Source organism: Oculina patagonica, chromosome 7, assembly GCF_052425735.1.
Source record: "Oculina patagonica isolate OP01 chromosome 7, crgOcupat, whole genome shotgun sequence".
In the NCBI taxonomy this organism is placed as follows: Eukaryota; Metazoa; Cnidaria; class Anthozoa; order Scleractinia; family Oculinidae; genus Oculina; species Oculina patagonica.
In genome coordinates this window covers 4,911,971-4,937,189 of record NC_135764.1, presented here as the reverse complement: position 1 = coordinate 4,937,189, position 25,219 = coordinate 4,911,971, and the positions used below count along the sequence as shown (strand labels likewise).

The window sequence follows — 25,219 nt, the reverse complement described above, 5'->3', positions numbered from 1 at the left end:
TCTTTAATAGCCGGCAAAGCCTGGGGCACAAGGAGCAAGTGGTTCTGGAGACAGATGATTTGATTGGCTAGAATTTTAATGAAGGAAATTTAAATCTAACCAATCAAATCAAAACAACATCAATCCCTTTCAACAAACGGGTTTTAAGACGGTTGATTTGATTTGCTAAATTTCTTTGTTGAAGACTTAGCCAATCAAATCAGCCCCTTTTTTTTTTTTTTTTTTTTTTTTTTCTTTTTTTTTTTTTAAAAATTTTTTTAATATTAAAAACCCAAAGGCCCAAGGGGGCCCCTTTTCCCAAGAGGGTTTTTTAGGGTTTACGTGTCCGGCTGTGGGATGTAAGCTAAATTATATCTTCTAATTATGATTCCTGTATCTTATTATGTGTCAATAAAATGTCTATCTTGGGCTTGGCTGACCAACGCGCCCATAGCGGTGCCTTATAGCGGTGTTGTGTGTTTGATTGTGTAGTGAAGGCAAAATTGAGGGTGTTGGATAAGTCTTGAGTTCCAAGCCTTTTCCAGGTGATGCGATGAGGAGTGGACAAATAAGCGTGGGTTAAGGAGGAGAGGAATGGGAGGCCTAGCAGTTAGCGTGTTGGATTCTGGATCGAGCAGGCTGGGGCATTGCATTGCATTCTTGAGCAAGACATTTTACTCTCATAGTGCCTCTCTTGACCCAGGTGTATAAATGGGAACTGGCGGCTTTAATGCTGGAGGGAAACCCTGCGATGGACTAGAAACACACCTGGAAGGGAAAGGGGGGGGGGGGGGTAGAAATACTCCAAGTTGTTTCACGCTACTGAAACCGGGACAAGCTCGATCCAGCAGTCTGATGGGCCACTAGCCTCGTACGCAGACTTAGGGGGAGGGGACTGGACTGTTTTTCTTCGATATTGCTGCTTTCCAACTAACCGAACGCCAAAGGCCGAGTTGGCTTAGAAAATAGTCAATAAGATTCCGTTTTATTATTCAGCTCTATTCAAGTGTGGAGGAATATTTGACCCGAACATGTGAGCATTCCCATTTTCGGTTTCAGAGGTTTTTACTGCAAATAATTATTGTACTTAAAAAGCCCAACTCCTCCACCCCCGCCCCACACACCCCTCAACATGGTGCAACAAGGCTCGACATAAGGATAACTTCAAAGAAGATAAAATGAAAAGGAAGAGTCAAATTCAGAATGTTAACTTTATTCCAAAGAAACTAAAAATCTCCACTTATTAGCCAGTCATGTCCTTTAAAAATCTGCCTCGAAAGAAACATGATATTATATAGATGCACTAACGAACATTTAATAACATCAACGCCCTTTCAAGAACCCTTCCCAAAAGACCTTGATTAAAGTTAAAAATATAGAAGTTCCAATAACAAATTTTATTGTACACAAACCAAAAGTCCGCTCTGTAAAGACATGTAAAAATATTTACCACCATTTTGTTAGAGAAAACTATGTGAAAAAATTTGTCTTAAGTTATTTTCTGTAGAATTACATTTAGTTGATACCTAAGTTACACAGCGAAAGCTGCGGAACGATCAGGGAAACGAATAAACGCGACGATACCCGAAGAGTTTTCGATTTATAATTGTCCAATCAAAAAATAGTACAAACTGACTCGGAAAGTTGTGACGTCAGGTTACTTAGCAACGGTTGACGTGACAAATACCGCAGGCTCAGTCGGTTTCTCGTTTCCCCATGGAACAGTGAATTAAAGGCTGAAAAGCAAAGCTTACATTAACAGCGAACTGTGCAGCAGACTTTGCTATGCTTCTGGCAGCCATTCTGATGGGTTGGCAAACACGTCAGAAATTAGTCAAATATTTTTACCACGAGATCTACAGTTCAGAAACTAAAGAATATCAACTCCCGAAATTCCCTGCAATTTGACCAGAAGAATTTCAATATTGTACTGTAAATGTATGGTGCATTGGAAATGAGATGTTGATATCAAAAGCGCACCGCCTACTTTACACCCGCTTTCAGTGTTACGTGCATAGCGGCTTTCTATCGACATCCATCTTTCGACGTGCTAAACAAACAAGACGGATCGAAATCCGCCAATCACAGCCCACTAGCATGACCTTCTGAACTTGTGAGCCCATTTGCTTGAAACCAACACCAGTATGCATCGGTTTTGATAAGCTCATTCCAAACAGCACTTCGAAAGATGGATGTAGAAAGATAGCTATGCACGTAACACTGAAAGCGGTTGTAAAAAAAGTTCCCATCATAACTGACTATTCTTTGTCTCTGTGGAAAGTCGACATATGTACCGCCCTATTAACAAGTCGACAGAACAAATATACTCCAGGGCAAGCATTTGACATTGAATTTCCATGTAGAACCAAACTTCTAACGTGTTTCCTTAGCCATCAAAATCGCTGCCTGAACCATGGCATCATTCTTTAGAGAGACAATATTTTAAAACAAAGTCTTCCCTCCACTTTCCAAAATCAAAATTATCCTGTTAAAAATTATCAGAGCTTCTGAACATTGCATAATAAAAGAAATGAGCGCAAACAGCTGGCAATAAGCGGCAAATGATAACGAAATACCTAAAACAGACCTCATGCACTAACTTTTACAATAGCTATCTTTATACGTTTACCTACAAATGCAGACAAACCCAAACGTATTCAAATATGACCAATCACATCAATCAACCAATCTGAACTCGAGGCGAAAACATGCAACCAGTGTCAAACGCGGGAAAACAAGCAACCAGCGCCAAGCGCGGGAAAACATGCAACTAGCGCCAAGCGCGGGAAAACATGCAACTAGCGCCAAGCGCAGGAAAACAAGCAACCAGCGCGGGAAAACATGCAACTAGCGCCAGGGAAAAAAACACGCAGCGCTGGAATACATGCACCAGTTGCACATACAACCAATGCCAAGCGTTAGAAACACGCAAGACAAGTCAGAATTGGTTTTGGTCTTAGTCCTGATTGGTTGAAAAAAGCGTGTTTGCTGTAATTGGCTAGAGTCCGTTTCCTGACTTCTGAGCCAGTTGCTAAGATGCTGAGCTCAACAAGCAAAACCCTTAAGACAGCCAGTTAGAAACCGCTCTAACCATGTTTGGGTCCAATTTTCTACAATAACGTTTCATGATCATATTCAAGTTTAACAATAAACGTCCTTCTTTATGCTAATATTTATCTCATCTACGAATGGGCACTGCTTGGCAGAATTCCACACAACGACATATACATTTATAAGCCAAACATTTCCAATATACCATATTCGTATTTTCAGTATTGGACTGGAACTTGCTTGCAATAGGGCTAATGAGGGGGAATATCATTAAAAACAGCTTCATGCCATTTGCATTTAAAAAGATTTCTCCCATTAGCCTCCATTGCAAGCTAGTTCCAGTCCAATACCGAGAATACGAATATGTTCTATTTCCTATTTGAGGCCATTGATTTATTGCCAAATTAGCCACCTCCACAAACAACTCGCTGACTCGTTCCCCAGTTCACACTAATGAAAAACGAAATGGGGAACTCACAACTACTGGGGTCAGAGAAGGGAGAGGGCGACCACCATACACCTTCACAACAGAAGGACCTTCTAGTTACAGCCTGTGATGACCGAAACAACCTCCTTCGTTGCTTAAAGGAGCAAAGTCACGATATTTAAAGCCATTTTTCTCACTACTTTCAAATTAAAGGAAACCTCAAAATTATAGTTTTCTAACATAGAAAAACAACATGTGACGATATTTTAAGTCACTTTGCTCATTTTTTCAAATTATAGGAAACCTGAAAATAACAGCTTTCTAACATAGAAAAGCAGCATGTCACGATATTCTAAGTCATTTTTCACATTACTTTCAAATTGAAGTTAACCTGAAAATAATAGTTTTCTAACATAGAAAAACAACAAAGGAGTAATAGAAACGCGAAAATAACCAAGGATGGTTTCGACTGACGAAGATTAAGTCGGATTACAAATGACAAATTTTAAAAAAAAATTGTCAATTTTTTCAAGACACATTGTCAGTGACGTAGCTCCTAAAATAAGATACTCGTAAGAAGCTTTGTTTTATATAACAGGAGAACATAACTAGGAAATAAGTTACTTATCCCCGTACACTACGCCGTTGCTTTACTCTAAATACTGAATCGGTGTCTAACCCCATACACAGAACCATTTCTGGTCTTTCGAAATAACAAACCTACCTAACGGGCAACCTATCTAATCGCCCACCACCCCCCCCCCCCCTCGCCCACCAGTTTGCACGTTGTCTGTGGAGGAAGCTATGGCCAAATCATGACGCGAATACACGATTAAGCTCTCTATCAAATGAAAAAAAATGCAGCGATTAAGCCTGCTAAAGCGGAACGTCTTTTGAAGTGGGGGCTTCGCGTTCCAAAGCAAAACGTTCAAATGTTTTCACCTCTAATTATCTCAGTTATGTTGCCAATGTCAGCTCACAGCTTCATCGGCTCAGTTTTTTTATCTCTCCCTCCTTATATTAGCGCTTCTCAGCGAAAAGAATCTCCACACCTCCCCTGATATGAAGACAACCATTTTTTTCCTTTTCTTGATCAAATCATTACGCAGAAGTTTGCATGGCTTTCTGGGATTGATCCACGTAACTTGCCCCTATAAAGCAAATAACTGCCATGTCAAGATCATAATATTCATGATCAAAAACTAGCAATGGTATATTGCAGTTCCTGCATTTTGATTGGTTGACAGCCAATGGTATATGAGCCCATATACCACTGACCACAAATATGGTAGCCGATACGCGTCAACAAAAACAGCTTGGGAGCTAAAATATTGCAATTCTTTGGGCGTTTTTAATAAAACAATTATTCCACTTGCGCTTGTTGGAGGCGCTACACGCCTCGTTGGCTATCTACCATCTCACATCCAACGCGCGCTCGTAGAAAATGTTAAATACAATATGTCAATAATAATAAAGATGATAAAACAATTATTCTCGAGCCAAAATGTCTCAGTTAACCATCGTCTAAGAGTCCGGAACGTGTACAGGAAGAATTATTTGTCATTACTGGTTGTGATACCTTTCTTTTAATACTAGTTCTAAAAACATTTGTAGGTGCATTAACACATCCTCAAATTGACGTTTTTTCTTTTTTAATCGTTATAATTCCTTTTTTGTCTCTTGACAATGTATAGAAAATGAGATGAAGGCAGTGAAAGGCAATATGTTACGTTAAGGTGGTGGCGAACAAGGACACAATGTTGCGGACACAAATGTTTGCCTGTTTGTCCGCGCGCAACATTTGTTGTGGACACAAAATTTGTGTACGCAACAAATGTTTCTCCGTTTGCTCGCCCCCCCCCCCCCAAAAAAAAAAAAAATCGTGAACAACAATGTGACCTTGTTTGCTACCGCCTTTAGTTTGAGCCTTTTCTGATGTACAAAATTAGGTTTAACCTGAAGGTAACCTAACAATAAAAGTTTCCTGAGGTAGGAAAACACCAAAAAATAATAAACTGAAATTAAACACGAATAGTGGATTAAAAAGGATAACAAACAACAAATTCTCTCGTGACATACATCCTAGAAAACAATCCAAGAACACACTTACCCAGAGGCCGTAAAACCAAAAACTTAAGGATATCTGACAGTGATAACACTCCAATACAGCGATTGTCTTTATCGACAATAACTAGACGATGAACCTAGCAACAGAGATTATTACCAGTATTATTTTAAAATAATCATAATTATTATACTAGTAGTAATCAGAGATCAATGAGGTGGAACAGCGAGCAGCCGTGAGGATGGAGGACGTTTCTGGGTGGCGTTGCTCCAGTTGAGGAACGAGGGATGAGTGAGTGAGTGAGTAATCAGAGATTAGGGGAGTGCGTTCGACCTATAGGTAAAATATAGACCCAAGGTAAGCAGGCAGTGGCAAAAAAACCGACATGATCGGCCTACTAGTAGTATTCCTTATGTCAAAGTTAGTTTCCATGCTTATACCTCACTAAACGCGAGGAGGATAAGTGTGAGAAACATTGTGTGACGAGCCAAAAGAACATAGAATGAATGAAATATAATATTTTAGAGATTATTACCAGTATTATTTTAAAATAATTATAATTATTATACAAACATCAATGAAATACTAGGTAATCTTTCGCGCGGAAAAATCATATCTTCACACTTTAGAATAACATGTTATCTTTACATGTGAATATATCGATTTCAAACCGTTTTCTGATGAGTTTGCAATAATTTCAATGCTAATAATGAGCCAAAGTTTATCGATAAAAAGTCCAAACATCTTCGAATCAGTCTTCGGAAATCTTCGGAATCTTCGGATAATGTTCGAAAACATTTGTAGGACCTTCGGACAACATTTTGATAATCTTTGGAAATCTTCGAAAAATGATTCAAAATCTTTGGAAAACCGTAAAAAATCTTGTCATAATTTATGTAGGTTTATAAAATAAACAGAATAATACATGGTTGTTTGGAGACATAAAATTTATCTTCAAGTGTTCAAATCGATATCCATTTGAACACGAGAAGATAAATTTCATATCTCCGTGCAACCATGTATTATCCTCTATTTACACAGGAGATGTCAGATATTAAAAGCAGTCAGATTGTGGTGTAACTCACCCCTGCATCAGTTAACCTATCGATTATGGTGTGAAGGGTTTCATCTAAGTAACACTTGTGCACTCCCTCGAATCCCTGCAAATCAACAAACAAAAGTAATAAGCAACTTATTTTCTAATTCGTATCAACAGCTTTCAAAAGTTTTAAAACAGAAAATCCATGGCATCTTTTTATATCTGAAAGACAGCACTGCTGCATTTTAAAACTGCTATCGCATAGGTTTTCGCCTGAGTTCAGTCAGGGTAGTAGCCAGGCTTTTAGCATAGACGAGGCAAAATCTGCAATCGCCTAAAGCACGAGTGACTAGAGGGGTCTCGGGGAATGCACCCCAGAAAATATTTTAATCTAAAAGCTCCCAAACGCAATTTACAGCATTTTCATAAGGTATTCAAGCTAGTGACTTGTCTTGTCTCTTGCCAGTTACGGCCCTGGAGTAAACAACAACAGCAATATGTAGAAAGTAAAAAAAAAAACTAACAAGGAAAATCATCAATAATGGTAACAAAAGTATAGAAAACGTAAAGAAATAACGGTCTGGCCCCAGTTGTTTGAAGAATGGATATCGCTATCCACCGGATAAATCACTACCCAGTGGATGGCGTAGTACGTTTTGTCAGCACTTATTCGCTAGATAGCGGTTTATCCGGTGGATAGCGTTATCTACCCTTTGAACAACTGGGGCCTGAAATTTAACTTACTCAATTCATTTACAATAACATTGCAGCATTCTGTAGGCTGATTACAAAATTAACAATTTGAAATACCTCTGATCTGTGTTCCAGCGCCTGCTTTACGGAAACATCCAGATTATTGTACGTCTTTTCAGCAGCCAAATTCTAAAACGAAATTCAGGTGGGTACTTATTACAGGCATTCTTGATAAACTACCAACGAACAAGGTGTGTTTGCTTACATTTTGTATTGTAACGTGCATGTGCTTTAACTTAAATCCGATGAAACGCGTTTTTTTAACCAATCAAAAGTAAAGCCATTTGGTGCGTGCACGTTTTCACGCGCTTGGCACCGGTTGCACATTTTTGGTTGCATGTTTTCCAGCACAAAGCACTAGTTGTATGTTTTCCCGTGCGCTTCGTGATAGTTGCACGTTTTTGCTTCTAGCTCTGCTCTGTTTGGTGCATGGAGTTCTTATACGATTTGCCACATGTACGTGTTTACTTTGGTGTCTATATGACAAGTTCTGTATACAAAAAACAATGTGGAATGTTTTTGTAAGGACTTCTTGTCACTCAATTTAGCATTCACCCTATCAGATAAAATGTTGAACAAATACTTTTTATCTGTACTCAAGGAATGCTTTTCACAGGGTAACTTTGATGTGTAAGTCTTATTTAAGTCTACATTGGCAAACTGGAACAGCATGTGGTTTTTGATAAGTTAGTTAAAGGGCAGTTTTTGATTGATTGTCAAACCTAGTACAGTTTTGTTCCACTAAGCTCTATGATTGGTGACCATTGTTTAAAACACTTGTGCCATCTATTTAACCACTAAAAATGCAAAACCAAAACTAATCGCAACTTAGTCACATTCGTTTCCAGCACTTGGTGCCAGTTTTCTGTTTTGAGTCCTTATTAGTCTGCTGTGTTGTATGCATTCGTTATAATTGGCCCTTGTAGTTGCTTTGAGTTTACAACAACCAATTAAAAACCGCTCTAACACAAGGTACAAATCGACACATATCAATTCTGCTTTGATACACTTGTTGCAGTGCTACTTTATATACTTACAATGACATCAAATCTTGCATAAATATCAACTACAACTCCTGAAAGAGATTGATTTCGTAAAAAAAGTTCAGTGAATTACTAAACAAAATTAACAGTCTGTCAGAGTATTGCAATTGAGATCATCATGGCATGCGTGACAACAAGGTTTTGTCAAAGTACAAGCATCTCTTCAGGCTCTTTCTTGAGATAGTAATAGCAATTAATTATTAATAATATTTCTTTTTTATACTTGTTTCGAGAATTTTAATACCATTGAATTTGCTAACAGTACTAGAACGTACATCCATGATACTAGACGGTATTTTTTAAAGGAATAAAACAAGTAAACAAAAAAACAAAATGTGTACCATACCATTATCATCAACAACTGGTATAGCAGAAACTTTTTTCTCAGCAAACATGTGAAAGGCTGTTATCAGTGGAGTCTGAGGGGAAATCTGCAGAAATTAAACACACATTAAAAATTACAGCCATACTTCACAGTCTGGTAATTGTATCTACTACAATAAATATATTGTGTTATCTTTTCAGGGACAAGGAACAAAATGAAGAAGGGTGAGAATAAAATTAAGTGCACTTTTACACGGTGGGATATTATTATTTGCAACTACATTTGTACAAATGAAGTACAAATGAAAAATCTTTGTTTAATTACAGTGGAACCCCGTTAATACGGACACCAAGGGGACAGGCCCAATTGTCCGTATTAACGGGGTGTCTGTATTAAGTGGGGTCTCAGAAAAAAGTCAGGGATACATGTTTTATCAACCCAAAGCTACACAAAGATGAAGGCAAAACTTGAAACTTTGCACGGAGGCTTTTAGCTTGCAACACAACCAGGCAGACTGAAGATTCGACAAAACCTTCTTGCAAGTTTGTTATAAAATCGTTTTAATTCATCAAGGTCTGACATTATTTGACCAGGGCAAAGTTAGCAAATAATCGCAAAAAGGAAAATTAACAGTGCACAGATAAACAGTGTCCGTAAAGCAGGGTTGACAATGTATGACAGTTTGTCACTTGGGACACAAAAAAGTGTCCATTGTCCGTATTAACGGGTGTCAGTATTAAGCTGGTAAATTTTAGAGAAAAAATGTATGAGGTTTTCGTCGGGACCAACAAAACTGTCCATAATACCAGGGTGTCCGTATTAAGCGGGGTTACACTGTTCTTAAAGTATAATCAGTAGAAGCAAAGTAAAGAAAGAAAAAAAAAATGATGGAGTGAGGATTGGTAGCACGGTGCAAGGAATAATAATAATAATAATACATGTCCCATTCCCAGTTTTAGTGCAGTCATTTATTTCATGCTTCTCTATCAACAATCTTTGAGGGTAATTAGGAGCAGAGTGTGGCCTGTAAGTTGAAAGTCTAAAACATAACCTGTTGTCCACCTACCATAGCAACATTCTTATATGTTCCAATTCCCAATTCTTGGAGTGTGCTACTCATGAACTCAGGTGGATTAGTTTGCGTCAGCTGTCAATAATAACAAAAAGAATCAGCGTTTGTTGTTATGCAATAATCATTAAAACTTCATTACTTGCGACACAGTAGCAATTATTAATTTTTCTGATAGCGCAGTGGTGAAAGCGCTTGCTTCCTATAAATGTTTCCTGGGTTTGATTCCTGGACCCGGCGTCATATGCAGGTTGAGTTTGTTATTGGTTCTCGCCCTTGCTTCAAGGTTATTTCTCTGGGTTCTCTAGTTTTCCTCTTTCCACAAAAACCAACATAATTATTTTCTAAATTCCAATTCTATCAGTAATCCAAGGGCCACAAGTTTGTCAGTCACAAGACTGTTACATGCAACCTTCGTTAAACAAAGTCAATCTGTAATTGAAAACTACACGAGTCTTAATAATTATTAAGTCAATTGAAGAGCTGCGGGAAAGAACGGCCCCTGGAATTTCTGGCTAAATCGAACATTATCGAAACAGCTCCAAATTGCGCATGCAGGTTTGTTTACGTGTGCTAAACACTGTCCTGCGTTTCATTTCGCTGGTCTTTCGTTCGTTTTCGAAAAATAACACATGCAAAAGACAAGTTTTTTGCTGGCGGCATCTTTAGGACTTTGTTTCTTTCACAAACGATAAACAAAGGAAACCTTTTGTTCCTCAAAACAATGAAACCAGCTAAAGTTTTGGGATTACAGGCCTAGCTCTAACCCCTAAGCTTAACCCTAGCGAAAAAAGCTAGGTTTGACGCTAGGGTTTCATTTCAAATTAAGGGTTAAAAAGCTACACCCAAGTTTAAGGGTTAGGGTTTAGCGTTTCAAGTGGCTTGCTTTCACTGCAGTCTGCTTGCGGTTAGCTGCTTTTTGTTGTTTCGGGCAAGACTATTTTAATCTGTTACCGTTAGCTGTAAGAGGTGAAAGTGAAATAAAGACTGATTGTTGGGTGATAGACTGATTGATTGAATACGTTTGCTCGTGTTTTCACATTATACTAGTTTTGCTTTCAGTTAAGTGCTGCCGGCTTGCTCTCGCTTTTATCTCCACTCCTTACATCATCATCATACATCTACAAAATCCCGTGAAAACAAGATAAACTTCTGAAGTTTTCGTTCGCACGAATCAATAGATTGATTGATGAATATTTAATGAGGCACAGAAAAAATTTTGCGAAGGGAAACACAGGGGACACTGCAAAACTCACACTGACATACTAGTTCCCGACAAGTGATCTGTCTTTTTAGACTTTATTTACCACTTGGCCCCACCGGCCTTTGTCAGACAACTTTTCTCTTGAGCGCTAAAAAAGCACTATTGTACAAAACAAAGGCCGAAATCTCTCATTTCTTCGAGAAATGCTGTGAGACTTACGGGTTTTCAGACTTAATGATGTCCTTCAACCGCCAAGTGGATGCACTTGCACTCAAACAAACCAGTAGTTAATTTTCTCAAGAAATGCACCATTTTTGTTCTCTGTACTCGAATCCCTAACATGTGACTTAAGACCTCACAATAGAATAGCGAGTTCCAGTCCCTCGCTCCTACCGTCTGGGAGCAAATTAATGACGGGCGGTCAGCAAAGTTGGTTTGTGAAACGCTGTTTTTACATCCCGGACGACTGTAATAAAGTTCCTCGAGGCAAGATTTGCACATGCGATGCGTGGAAAAATGTCTAGTACTAGATTACTGTGGACAATGTAAGCTACAAAATCTTTTTTTTTTGCATATGTTATTTTTCGAAAACGAACGAAAGACCAGCGAAATGAAACGCAGGACAGTGTTTAGCACACGTAAACAAACCTGCATGCGCAATGTGGAGCTGTTTTGATAATGTTCGATTCAGCCAGAAATTCCAGGGGTCGTTCTTTCCCCCAGCTCTTCAATTAAAAATTCTTGACATTTTTTCTAATGCCTAAAATCTGCATCACCACCACGGTTGCTTTACAACAAGAAGGCTGACGACAACAAGTCACATGCTCCAGTGGTTAGTTAGGAATTACAGTCAACTCTTTCTTAATGGACACCTCTATAAGACGAGACCTTCTTAAGACGGACACCTGGTGTTGGTCCTGTCCCTGTTGTTTTTCAGTCATTCTACTGTAACTTAACTCCCTATAAGACGGACACCTCTCTAAGACCGGTCCGAGTCAAGCCGGACCCAAGGGTGTCTGTTTTAGAGAGAGTTGACTGTAGCACATAGACGACAAGTGAAAAATGGTGAGGGTTTGGGGTAACAAGCCATGTCTCTCTGACTGACCCTGTTTTTTTTCTTTCACTTGTTGTTCTTTGCCTAGAATTTTTTAAGACTTACCGACGAAAACATGAACCGCAAGATTCTCTTATGAGTGAGGATATAAAGAGCATTTCCAGTGGAAGGGTCAATCACTGGAAGCCGATGTATTTTGTATTCTACCAGTGTCTTGACAGCATCAAGAAGACTGTAAACAAAGTTCAAATGTTAATGAAAATAATGCAATTTAAGGCTTAATTGTAAAATACTGTGAGTTATTGACAGACATAACGATGCAGAAATAGCAAATATAAGCTGGTCACAACACTGTTCAGGAAGTGAGGTTTATCTAGTACACTGTACACACAAAGTGAAAACAAGTTGTATGATGTTTCAACAGATGTCATGTCGTGACAGACTTAGTGCAGTTAGCAACAAAAACAAAACCCTTGTGACAGTTATGAAGGAGATTTCAAAATAGTGCAGATTGTTCCACGTGTTCAGTTCTAGGTATATGGGAAGAAAAAATGGGAAATCATTGAACAATGGTGAGGACTTCTTCAGACTCATTCAAAAATTCAAGGACTTTTCAAGTAATAAATTATATCAAACACAAGAGACAGTGTTTCATTGGGATATCCAAACAACAAGAGAGCACGATTTCGACAAAATTCGAAGTGTTTGGATAGCCAATGAAGCACTGTCTCAAGTGTTTGCTATATCTTCTCAATCAAAACAAAAACTATGTTTCAGTTAATAGTAAACAGAGAAATAAAATTGTTAACATCTATGATAATTAAGACCGTTATCCAAACCTCCTTCATGGTAATGATTTTCTTTGTTTTACCTTGATGAATTATTAATGAGTTTGAGAAGCGTTTTGGCAAGACGGAACCTGAGATTCAAGGTTTTTTTAAGACTGTACAAACTCACTTCATGTTCTCTGCCAATTGAACCAACACTGTCTCAACAAGACACCAGTTAGACCAGATAATTATAACAGATTAGTTATTTCTGGATTAAAAAAACCTTACCTCTGCATTGGGGAGATTTTTACCAAGCCATCTTTCAAATTGGTTTTCTCAAAGTCTGAAAATAAAATAAGAAAAACAAAACATCATTTAAAACACAGCAATTATCCAGTAATTGTAACAAGTACAAGAGACTGTCAGAAGAATCTGGTAAAATATATCCCAGGTGTGAAAGATGAATATTTAGCATGTTGTGAGGGTCGGACAAAGAAAAATCTGAGTCCCTGTTGGGAATTGAACCCATGACCTTCCAAACACTGGACAACTCTCCAAGTTAAGACCATTTTAGTCGCCATGGCGACTAAATTTTTGGAGCTGGCGACTAAATTGGAACTGTAGTCGCCAGCCTGGCGACTTAAATTGAGAAGAAGGATTGAAAGCGTGAGCTTAATTAAGCGACTAAAATTTTTTCACTGGCGACCAAACTTAAGCAGTCAGTGCCCAAATGGCCACTAAAGAAAAAAAGAAACTTTGAGGGTTGCTGGAGCGTCTGCCCGGTGTTTTGGAGGTCATGGGTTCAATTTCCGTTGGAGACTCAAATCTTTCTTTGACCCACGCTCACGACATGCTGAACATTAATTTTCATCTTTCAAATTTCATTTATCGAGCTAAAAATTTTTTTCTTTATTTATCACAAATCCTTATTTTTTTTTAAAGGATTTACAGGGTTATTTTACAGAGTAGCTAGGGTTGAAAGATGTCCATCCTTGAAATTAATGTTAACATTATTCATTAATCACCTCGAAAAGCTTGAATATCATGTTCCTCTAACTCATCCATTTGGACCTTAAAGAGGGAATAGATTGAAAAAATTCATTAAGTTAATTTAATTCTAACTTAATTCTCAGGCTTTGACAAAGCTTAAGCAACAAAATTAAATTTAACACAATTCTTACCAGTGGTGACTTGTAATAGTAGCGAAGAATGTTAATGAAATCAGAAATTGTCAGCATTCCTACGAGCCAAAGTAAGAAACGTCACAAAAAGGATTTAAAATTCATTAACAGTAAATTAAACTTTATTTAGCTTCCCTCCTCCTTTTGTTTCTACAAACCCTGCCCTCTGTCCAAAATGGAACGCTGAAACAAATTGTGAACTAGAAAAACAAGTAATTTTTTGCAGTCCTGCTGAAATGAATACGGTTTTTAAAATTCAGGGTTCTCCCTAGTTTTCAGCACAGCAGGTAATAAAACTTTTTAAACCGGTAAAGAAATTCCGGTAAATCCCAGCCGTTTTCTAGTCTACCTACATGAAACAGAATGTTGTCCAAATGCTGGTCGAATTTTATTTCATGACAACGTTATTATGGCCTTGCAGACCTCTTTCGCCTGCTATACAGGTAACAGCCTACGAAAAATTGCATAAAATCTTCTGTTGTTTAAGGAGATACATTTGCTGTCGCTTACATGACGTACTACTTAAAAAATCGGCGGTCCTGTTTCCTCTTTGCTACGAATTGCTGCAGCTCTTTTTTTCTTTGCTTCGAATACTCAGCATTCACGACAGCGTTGTTACAAAGTTGTATTCTGAGTGCTTCTTTTAACCTATCATCTCGATTTTGTTTTAAACACTTACGAACTTATGAGAAGAATTTGCATGTTTTTGAAAACTGAACTATTATATGTAAGTAATATTTCTCACTTCTGGAATTATTTTTACTTCTTTGCCTTTGTAATTGTTTTTATTTTCAATGGACAAAGTGAAAGGACAGCAAGGATTGCTGCCACTTCATTGTGGAATCGATCATGGAAACTGTGCAACAACAGATGTGCACTTGCCGCGAAGTGAGAAACACCTGCAAAACTTGCTCTTCCCTCGATATCAGCCCTCAGAGATTCGGAAAGCGAAGGGAAAAAAGAATATTGAATACTAGCACAAATTCGTAAATGAATATTGCATTTGTCGCTGTTTATTTCAATCTGTTATTTTATATTTTCAATCGATCTATCATGACTTCGAAGGTGAAAAGAGTGGTGTTACTTTGTTATTTACCTGTTAATTTACAAGATATCTTAGCGATTCTAGGCGGTAAAGAGTCGTGTTACAAGCGGTAAATTTTACCGGTTACCGCCTGATAAGGAGAACACTGAAAATTATCTTCCTTCTATGTTAATTACTTATTATAATCAAGTTACTTTTTTGTGGAGAAGTTATTGGATAGAAATCCCCCTACATATACCCCTCAAAAGTTTTTGAAAGAAAAGGAAACCTTGACTAATAGATATGCTTACCAACAAAATCGTGTTTGTCACTATCCCAAAGAGGTGCAGATCTGACACCTACGAACAGAAAAGAAAGGAGAGAAAATTATGAGACAAATGTGAACAAAAATGCGAACATTGAAAGGGTGTTGTTCAAAATATTATTATATAGCCTGTTGAAATATAACAGCCTGTAGCTGGTTGTTCACCTAATAAATTACTATCCAGTGGATGCAAGGTTAAGTGTAGGGTACAATGTAGAACCTAATTAATTAATTTAATTTTTATCAGCACCTGTACCCACTGGTTACCGGTAGTTATCTAACCAGTGAATGTTCAGCATTTTTTATCCTTTGAACAATGCAACCAATGACTCAAGAACTGGTGCACTGACTCACTGGTGAGTCAGTGCATGAGTGAAAAGACACTTTTTCTTGCACTCTACATGTACAATGTACAAAGTGTTTGTATCTTTTTATAGATTCTTAAATGTACAGTGAAATTTCTGGTACTCACCATTTGCAACCAGTCCAAAAAATGCTTTTTTCACCTAGTGTAAACCAAATTATAGAAAATATATCAGACATTTCATTAAATTATAACATTCACACAATTTTGATAATGGAACTATACAGTGAAACCTGGAGGTAAGAGTAAAAAGTAAAGTCTGTGTCCGAGCCATGAGGCTCATACAGCCGGAGCTTATCCCGGTTTCCATAGCATTAAGCGACTAGGTGTATTGCTACTCCCGCCTGGATGGGATGCTAGTCCATCACAGGGTTACCCCCCAGCAGTAAATTCGCCGGTACCCATTTATACACCTGGGTGGAGAGAGGCACTGTGAGAGTAAAGTGTCTTGCCCAAGAACACAACGCAGCACCCCAGCCAGGACTCGGAGTCGAGCGCGCTAACCATTAGGCCACCGCGCCTCCCTGGAGGTGAGGAGACCTAATATATGGTAAGAGCGCTGGACTCCAGATAGAGCACTCTGGGTTCGAGACCTGACTGGGATCATTGTGTTGTGTTTTCATTCTTGTCCCCAGCGCCGTTTGTCTCTCTTAGCCGGCTGAGCCTGTACACGAGAAACAAGTGACTCTGGGGACACATGATGGCTAAGAGGGACAAGAAGCTCTGGGGATGAAAATCCTATCCAGGGGGGAGTAGAAATACTCCTAGTCGCTTCACAATACAAAAACCGATATAAGCTCCAGCCTGTAAGGGCCACTTGGCTCGATGCAGAGTTTACCATGACAAGGTTCTGCTCTGACACATTTACTGTTGCTTTCTTTGGCCAACTGATTATTGATCACTATCAAGTGTGCATTGTACCAGTCAGTAAAATTATAATTTCAGTTACCAGGAACAGAGAATTGATAGTTACCGGTAGTAGCATTACTCACCCTAAGCTTAGTGTCAAACACCACAATCTTGGAACTTTTTGGCATGATGTCATAACATGTTCTGGACTTAAGGAAGTTGGTATACATGTAGTTCTCGCCCTCATCTGTCACAAAAGAGAAGTACAGATGTATTAACAGTTAAGACCATTTTAGTTGCCATGACAACTAAAATTTTGGAGCTGGCAATTACATTGGATTTAAAGTCACCAGCCTGGAGACTAAAAATGGGAAGAAGGATTGAAAGCATGAGCTTAATTTAGCAACTAAAATTTTTCACTGACGACCAAACTTATGCAGTTGGTGGCCAAATGGCCACTGAGGAAAAAAATAAACTTGAAAAGGTTGATTTAAATAAATCCAACAACCAATTATTAAACAAAACTCTTCCAAACCATCATGTTCCTAAATGTAATGCACAACATTGTACCTGTCATTGCTTCATCCAACAGGATATCATCACTGTCTGAATGTGATCCTCGTGCCTACAGTGATATTATCAAAGATAAATAGAGGATAGTACATGGTTGCATGGAGATATGAAATTTATCTTGGAGTGTTTAAATGAATATTAGGGAGGTTAAGCATGACCTTTATTTTTCCCATGAACAGCAAAAATTCAACTTTTGCTGTCTGCCGTTGGGCATTCGTACGCAGAAATGAGAAGTTCTTTGTTTGTTGTGAATGTGGGATTTTCTCTATTTTTATAAGGGATTATTTTTAGAATTTTATAAGGTAGCAAAAGAAAGGCAAGCTCGCGTTTGCCGTATCTCCAAGCAAACATGTATTAATATTCTGTATTTCACTCTAGTTTATATAATAATATATGATAATAACACCAGACAAGGTTACAATATTTTTTGTAGTTTTTCAAAGGAAAACTTAGATGTGCTTCACCGTTGACAACACATCGTAAAAAATGTGCCTTTTTTTTCAACGTTGATGTTCATCATCCACCATCCACCTTTATCTTCCTCTGGCAAGTCTTAATCACCCTTGTTCATTTTTGGTTTTATCATAATTACTCTTTGGTGTTCTCTACCTTAGAAAACTATTATTTTAAGTTGAAATTAATTTACCTACAGACTAAATGCTTGATAACAGTAAACCAGTTTCTTATGCAAAACTAAATGAACTTACATAGACTCTTTCATTCCCTCTTGCGTCACCAGCAATGCCTTCCTCAGAAGTCACCTCTCCTCTTGTCTGCCGCAGCTCCATAAATTTGGTAGCAGGCGAACAAGACAAATCCTGGATTTCAAACGGTTCACTCTCCATCTGTTCGTCTGCCTGTCTTGGCATTGAGCTACTTCGTGCTAAACTCCCAGAGGGTGAGTCTGAGTTAGTTTCTGGTTGCGAAGAGCTCCGTGAACGCTGCATTTGATGTAAATACTGTTCAACCTCACTTGTGTCGCTTTTTCTGTTCCATTCCAAGACCCATTCCCTTGAAGACTGCTGTTCCTGTGGCAGGCCATCAGCCGTGGAGTCAAATGATTGTGGATAGTCAATGCAGGGCATTGCAAAGGCACTTAGGTCATCATTTAGATGGAGGTTCTGGGTGAGAAAAGATTAGAGAATTTTATACTTTTATCATGAAGAAGCTAACTTTTTAAGCAAAAATTAATTATTACAGGTAAATGGTAAGTGAATGCCCTTACCACCAGAATAATAACTATTCTGCCTTGGAGGGGTGTCTGGTACCATGACAGAATATTGTAAGTTATAATTCTTCTTAAAAGCAGTGTCCACCTTCATGTATCTGTATGGCTGGGGCGATTTACTCAACTGTTTTAGCAGAGGTTTCAAAGTGTATTTAACTTAGAATATCTATTAGTAACAAATTATTGGCTTGAAACAGACACATCCCTATTACATACAGTGAACCTGCTTAATACTGACATTGCTTTTTCTGTGCATGGTCTCCATTGTAACCGTATTAAAGAACTCTGAGACAGTACATCAAGCTTTCAACTAAATACAGTCGAAGCTCTCATAACGGACACCCTCGGGACGGGAAAAAAGTGTCCGCACTGGAACTGGCCGCTTACGAGAGTGGTTCTTGTAAGCGGCCACTAGGGTATAGGGGATAGATGGCCGCTTACGGGAGCTTGCGCAGCTAACATAATGGTAATATGCATGTTAGTGGTGTTTCGATGTAACCGGACGTGGATGACGACAAAACAAACACTGAAATATGGTACTGTAATTACAGTAAATTATTGTGACAACGGCGTGTGGTTAATTGATTAATACAAGATACAGAGGTTTTTATAGATTTTCTTTGCGGTGTCTGCTTACGGGAGCTTAAAAACAAAGAAAAATCTAAGTCGTCTCGGGTGTCCGCGGCCGCTTACGGGAATGTCCGCTTACGAGAATGTAAAAATACAGAGTTTGTATGGGAGTAAAACGGGGTTTCTAACAAGGTGGCCGTAGTGGCTGTCCGCTTACGAGAGTGTCCGTTAAGAGAGCTTCGACTGTATATAGAAAATGTATGGGTATGGGTAAAACAAAACAATAATGCTGGCACTTGTCCACTAAAAGTTGACTTTAAGACTGTTGTTATCCAGAAAAAGTCAGTTCTTATCAGAAGAGGTCAGAAAGACATAAAGGAAGTTGAATTATCCTACAAAAAATCTTAAATAGAATTTCATCTGCACCAACAAGTATTGTTGAATATGCTGTTATATTTATTTTTATTACTGGAATGCTATTTTTTGCATATACTCTAGAGAAATGTTTTGCATTAAACGTTATTTTTATCTTTAGTTTATCTCAAAAACCTCAGCAATCAAAACAACTTACTGCAGTTTTTTTATGACTGAAGGTTTTGAGAGATTGGCCTCATGGAAGTCAGTGCTAGCATGTTAGCAATTGGGCACCATAAAGCCCTACAGCCATTACAACATTCCATGCACAATATCAAAGTACTTCTTAAATGCCCATTGTTTTACAATACAATGTGCATGTTGGGCCTTATTACAAGCCCTACCTAATCAGTTAATTTGATCTAGTTTAAATGAATTCTTGTCTGTTTATGCATGCATGTATATATACAGAATACATTATGTAGGTATAGAGATGTAATCATTTATTAATAATTAATTTTTTTTAATCCAAGATTGAAACAGTATTTGTTAATCAATACAGACTTTAGTTAAATGCATTTGACAGTGAGTTACTGTTCAGTATTATATGTAGCACAAAAAACAATTCAATATGTTTAATTAAATGGCCAGGGAAGCAAAAAATAAGATGAGTGTTAGAAAGATGACATTGGTTTGTAATCAGTAAAATGTACATGATTGTATGTTTAGATGTAGCTCACACATCATCAGTTACAATGAAGTTTGAACAACTTCGTTTAACAGAGCCAGAGTCATGGAATGCGCAATATTATTAAACAGCATTTTTCAGTAAAGAGTCACAGGTAAACAACTTGAATATTTCTATAGTCAGGTCTCTGGCCATTTTGAATCAGTCACAGGTTAATGATGATGAACATTGTGCTGTCCAAAGAATCAGCTAAAATCTGAAAAGACAAAGCTTTGAATTGAATGTGATATTGAATCACAAAAGAATGTTTGTGGCTGTAAGTAATGCAAAGATAACAAACTCTTTATACGTGTAAAAACTGAAATGTTGTTAAATTGTTAGAAGTCAACATGTGATTCATATTTTAGTATTACAACTTTTACTAACATAAAAAAAATTATTAGCACTTAACTGTAAGATTTAAATTATGTCTTGAATTTGCGAACCGGTTATATGTCACATTCTTTGAAAGGATTAAGTGCAGTATAGAGCATTAAAAATAATGTGTGCAATTGTCAAAAGGTATTTAAAAATATTCATAGGTGGAGAGAAATTACTTTTAATTTAGTTAATGTAATTACCATTAATTATATTAGACATTACTCTAATTAATTACCAGTAATATTATTACCTCCATTTCAGCACTTCTCCACAATCTATCTCCTAGCGAATTCTTGTTCCCATACTGTTCCTGTGTGCAGTGTACATGTATACACAAGAAATACCCACTTACTAAATGCAGTGAATACTTTATTACTAACAGTGCATTGCAATGAACAATTTTAAACGCTCTTGATTAATTTGAAATGGTATCTAGTTTTCGGTTCTGTTTCACTTGATCAATCAAAGCCTACGAAGTATAGCTTGGGATACAGCTAGTTGACAAAACGACAACGTCAGTGGAAAATCTAAGAACTGACGCATTGACTCCACATCTTAATTCCATAGATTTTGATTGATCAACTGAACTAGATCCCAAATGCGGATTAAGATACATGCTATGTACTTACCTAGGAATGAAAGAAAGGAGGAAAATTTAGTATTATTTTAGTCTCAGGACTCGAAAAAACTTGAATTCGGTTTTTATTTTTGGACGGGGGGGGAGACTGGTGTTCGAATATTTGTTTGTTTACACGATTGCGCAATCCCACACAATCACCATTTTTTACTGCACAATTTGCCTCCCAAAACCCGCACAATTTTCTTTTTTTCCGCACCCTGTCAGAAGGCCTGCAAAATTGCTGTGGAAAGGTCTGCATTTTGAAAATTGACGTTACTGTCAAAATCAGCCAATCAGAGGGTATAGCAGCTCCTGCTATACCGGAAGAGGGTCGTTAAAGAAATTCTTACAGGCTCTCTTCCCTTTGCTCGCCTTCATCCCCCTCGTTTTTTCCTCGCTTGCCCAAGTTTTTCGCTTTCCCCTTCAACTACCGAGAGCCTGGAACAGGCTATCCCTTCCCCTACTCCTGACTTGAGCCACCAACCCTTTAATTTTGAAACTGTTTTTCCTGATATGCATACATGTGAGCTCAAATTTCACAGGACATTGAGAACTAAACAATAAGCTATAGTTTAGGGTTACACCTACTATATACAAAGAAACACACATTTTTAAACCTTTTTCTATTAACATTTCAAAGCCATTTCTTTCTAAGCTATAATCTTTCTTATGATTTGCTAACATGTTTTTAACTACTCTGATCAATACCTTTCAAATGGTGTATTATATATGGACATTTGGTTAATTAATATTTATTGATTTAGGAAAAAAGATCAGTCACCTCAAGGCTTTAAAGGGGTCCCAGGGGGGGGTACTCCGGCTTGTAAATGCCGGGGATGATCGAATGGAGGCAAAACTCAGGACCCAAAAAAAACCTTAAGTCTTCCAACATTACCCAAAAAAATCCCTGGACCAAAAATAACACCCTAAAAAATTCCCTTGTCAAATTACCCCTAAAATGCCAGGAGGGGCAATAACATAACACAAAGAAAATCATAAAAAATTGAACGCTCGTGTTTGTTTATTCATCATTCCAAGGCACTTTAGTTCCTTTTTTATACCCCCGAAAATCCCCTATTTAAATCAAGTTACCTCAAAAAATACTTGCCAAATTTTCCAACCCAAAAAAATCCCGGAATCGAAAATTTCAAACCCAAAAAAATCCTTCGATCATCCCCGTCATTTACAAGCCGGAGTACCCCCCCTGGGAAAGGGGTACGTTTATCAATCTTATTGAATGAGACCACCTCCGAGGTCAGTAACATGAATCTCATCAGACAAAACACAAACAATTCCAGCTTAAAATATAATCTGTAGCTATTAACAGTATTTTATGACACTTCCTTTAGGTACTGTTATAATAATTATTATGCAACCCTAAACTTATTAAATTTTGTCAGTTCTTGTTTTAAACCATAGCAGAAGTTGCCAAACATTTCTTTCCTTCACAAATGAAAGTAGTGAAAAAGCTTTACAGTGCATGTTCTGCTGTGTTACATGATCACTATTTGCATAGAAAACATTCCATTTTAGTAGAGGTTACTTAAGGTCAAAATATAATGTTGGCCATTAGTTATTTTCACATTTGAAATTTGAATCAAATAACCATTTTCGAGCAGGATGTTTCAGCCATTTTGACTTTTAACTGTGGCTTAAAGGTTGATCCCCAATGGTCGCCACTTAAAAGTTTTCGATAAAGCATCCAGAAGTCAGGAGGTGACTCTCATGGCTGGAAGGAAAATGTATTACCCCAAGTGTTTAATAGTGTTCTTGGAGTGCACTAAAGGCTGCAGAAAATCAGACAATTCGGGGAAACCCCTTCATCGGTGTGAATATGATGTCTAACAGGAACGCTTGAGCTTACGTAAAAGTCTTGTGTGCATGTAGCTTAAAAATAAACAGAGCGCGTGAGTGCGCATGCTCAGCGCACATTGACAAAAATTTAAATGAACATCTGAACATCCTTTGACTAAGAATTAAACCGTATGAAACAACAGACACTATTGAACACAAAATACAAACTGCAAACAAGTCGCAATTACATGTTAGTCATTGCAGGGCTATAGACACAACATGCAGACAATTAACAACCTGGAGGGCTGTGCAAATATATATCCTTTGTATTCGATGATTATATTGGACAAGGAATGTTTATGGACTTCATTTTACGTCACAAAGTCAATTAACAAGACAGGCTTAGAAGAAAGAAAAGCAACAGTTAACTTCTGATTAAAATGCATTACACTATAATCTTTTACCTTTATGGCTAGTTTTTAAATAACCCAAAGGAAGAAAAGAGGCAAAGATAAGAAATCTCCTTGTTTTCTGGCAGTTTGTTAGCTACCATAAAATTAATGTAGATGCACTTTTTGTTCAGCTCAAAGAAGGTCAAACTGTGAATAAAATTGTGAATTGTTTTCCAAAAACCAAACCCTGAAGCAATAACCAGACCATATCGAAATAAGAAGCATATAATAGTTTTCTTTGGTCTATTCACAGATTACAGTAAAGCTCTTCAACAATACATGCAAATACATTCTGTCATTTGTGTGTAAACAAAGGAAGTCGCGATTAAAAGACAAAGTGGCACCTATCCGAGCCAATTCATTTGCTGTAGTTTGCTAATAACGTGGCATTTTGTATGTTGCCATAAATAAATATTTCAATTTAACTCGTAAACAGAACGTTCTGACTGAGAGTTGTTTTGAAAGGCGGAGAAATAACATTTATCTTCTTTCACATAAATTCGTGATCATGTAAAGCTTAGCCATACAAAAGCAGTTTATGGTTCAAAACAATTCATGAGTTATAGATTACAGCCTGCATATTGGCAGATCGGAAGTTACAGCGTTTCAATTCTTTCATTCCCTTGATTAATTTATGTTCTAAATTTTTCATTTTCCACCAAATAAAATCTGGCTCAAAGCGAGTGCTTAAAAACTGCATCGACCTCGAGAGAATACGTCTCAAGGCCGCAAAGTTCCAAACTAAAAATAAAATTAATTATAAATTTATGACTAGAAACAAGATGCAGTGAAATTGTTCTCTTAAAAATATTCATTAAAATCCTCAAAAATATCCCGGTTAAGTGCTTTTAAAACTTTGTTAAATGTTTCATACAAATGTTATTCGATTGCACTCGAGGGGCCCAAAGTTCATATGCAAAGAGCGTGATCGATCGGTGCTAAAAATTGCACCGTCTCCGCGCCATATAAACTTAAGCTCACCATACACGTACACGCGAAGCGCTACCAGCGAACACAAAGGTTCCTTATTTTAACATCACATCAAGGTTATGAGAATAACAAAAAAAATAGTCGTTTTGAACACACCTTGTCTGTAGTGACTTCCATCGCCTTCAAACCGTCTGAAGACATGAGCGTAATGCTCAATGCACCCTTGCTAATCCACGCGAGTTTACTCCGGCCGTCTGATCGATGGACGCGTAAAGTTCAGTCTACACAAAACAAACTCTGCATGAGTCGCAAAGCATTACGAGAAAATAATAAACGTCTTTAATTTAAACAATTTCAACGTAAATGGGGAACCGGAATTGCAAATAATTTCAAAAACAGCTGCGACTGAATTAAAAAGTTAAAATTGTGCCCCTCCAGCGCTCAGGATTAATATCACTTCAAAACTTGCACGCGTTTAGAAAACTGCCAAGAAGTTGTCCTTACCTATCGCGACGTGCTCATCTTGAGTTGTCACGAAGAGAATCAGTGCTCAAACCTGAATACAGTTCGTAGTTTTCGGATATTTTATACGTCCTTTCCATAAACAAGCTCTGGGAATACCTTTTGCCGACCTTTGCCAACAGCCAACCGGGCCGCATCACGGGCGCTGTTTATTCCAGCGGTTATGCATGTTCGATAATGCGCAGTCATCTCAAGTTTTGAGACAGAGGTTTTTGTGGGGGTGGTAGAAGGGGGGTTCAGGGCAGTTCAGGTCCCTCAGGAACCACGATGGGTGGGGTACGTGGATGGAAAATCAAGGAAGACTTGTTGTTTAAAAATTACAGTTTTTTTGCTTTTTAAGTCTGAAGATTCCCTAGAATCCTTGTAAGGGTATAAAGTATTTTTTATAGCATTTTTGAATTTTTTTTCAGTCTTGAATGTAAGCTGGGGGACATGTACAGCACAGTAGTCCTACAACCTGAAACCACAGAAACGAAATCGCCGAAACGAAACAAGCAAAACCCAGTGTGTGGTTCCAGAAAATGTCCATACTCCCCTACGGCACAGA

The 25,219-nt window shown here is 37.8% G+C and overlaps 1 protein-coding gene across 3 annotated transcripts; it reads right to left on the bottom strand.

Annotated features, from left to right (window-relative positions):
- Positions 1-1,171: 1,171 nt before the first annotated feature.
- Positions 1,172-24,855, bottom strand: LOC144661370 (5'-AMP-activated protein kinase subunit gamma-1-like). Of its 3 annotated transcripts, XR_013572266.1 has the most exons (20): positions 24,655-24,855; positions 24,307-24,431; positions 20,606-20,665; positions 17,803-18,216; positions 17,093-17,147; positions 16,666-16,769; positions 15,782-15,815; positions 15,296-15,343; positions 13,961-14,019; positions 13,805-13,850; positions 13,068-13,122; positions 12,115-12,241; positions 9,749-9,829; positions 8,704-8,788; positions 8,352-8,389; positions 7,372-7,443; positions 6,608-6,682; positions 5,568-5,661; positions 2,870-4,608; positions 1,172-2,777 (listed from the first exon to the last, which is right to left on the bottom strand). XR_013572266.1 is itself a non-coding variant. In XM_078522095.1 (19 exons), exons 2-19 carry the CDS (start codon positions 24,349-24,351, stop codon positions 4,559-4,561), a joined length of 1,542 nt encoding a protein of 513 aa, XP_078378221.1. In that variant the 5' UTR covers positions 24,352-24,431; positions 24,655-24,855; the 3' UTR covers positions 2,832-4,558. The 3 variants fall into 3 exon arrangements, 2 of the variants coding, with proteins under 2 accessions (XP_078378221.1, XP_078378223.1); XM_078522095.1 differs by lacking the exon at positions 1,172-2,777 and having other exon boundaries at positions 2,832-4,608; XM_078522097.1 differs by lacking the exons at positions 1,172-2,777; positions 20,606-20,665 and having other exon boundaries at positions 2,832-4,608.
- Between the last annotated feature and the right edge of the window lie 364 nt (positions 24,856-25,219).

Coding starts and splice junctions, on each gene's coding strand:
- LOC144661370 (XM_078522095.1), bottom strand. CDS start 24,351: ATGTCTTCAGACGGTTTGAAGGCGATGGAAGTCACTACAGACAAG. Junction 16,770..17,092: donor GTTGGATGAAGCAATGACAG/GTACAATGTTGT, acceptor CTTTTGTGACAG/ATGAGGGCGAGAACTACATG. Junction 13,851..13,960: donor ACTATTACAAGTCACCACTG/GTAAGAATTGTG, acceptor TCCCTCTTTAAG/GTCCAAATGGATGAGTTAGA.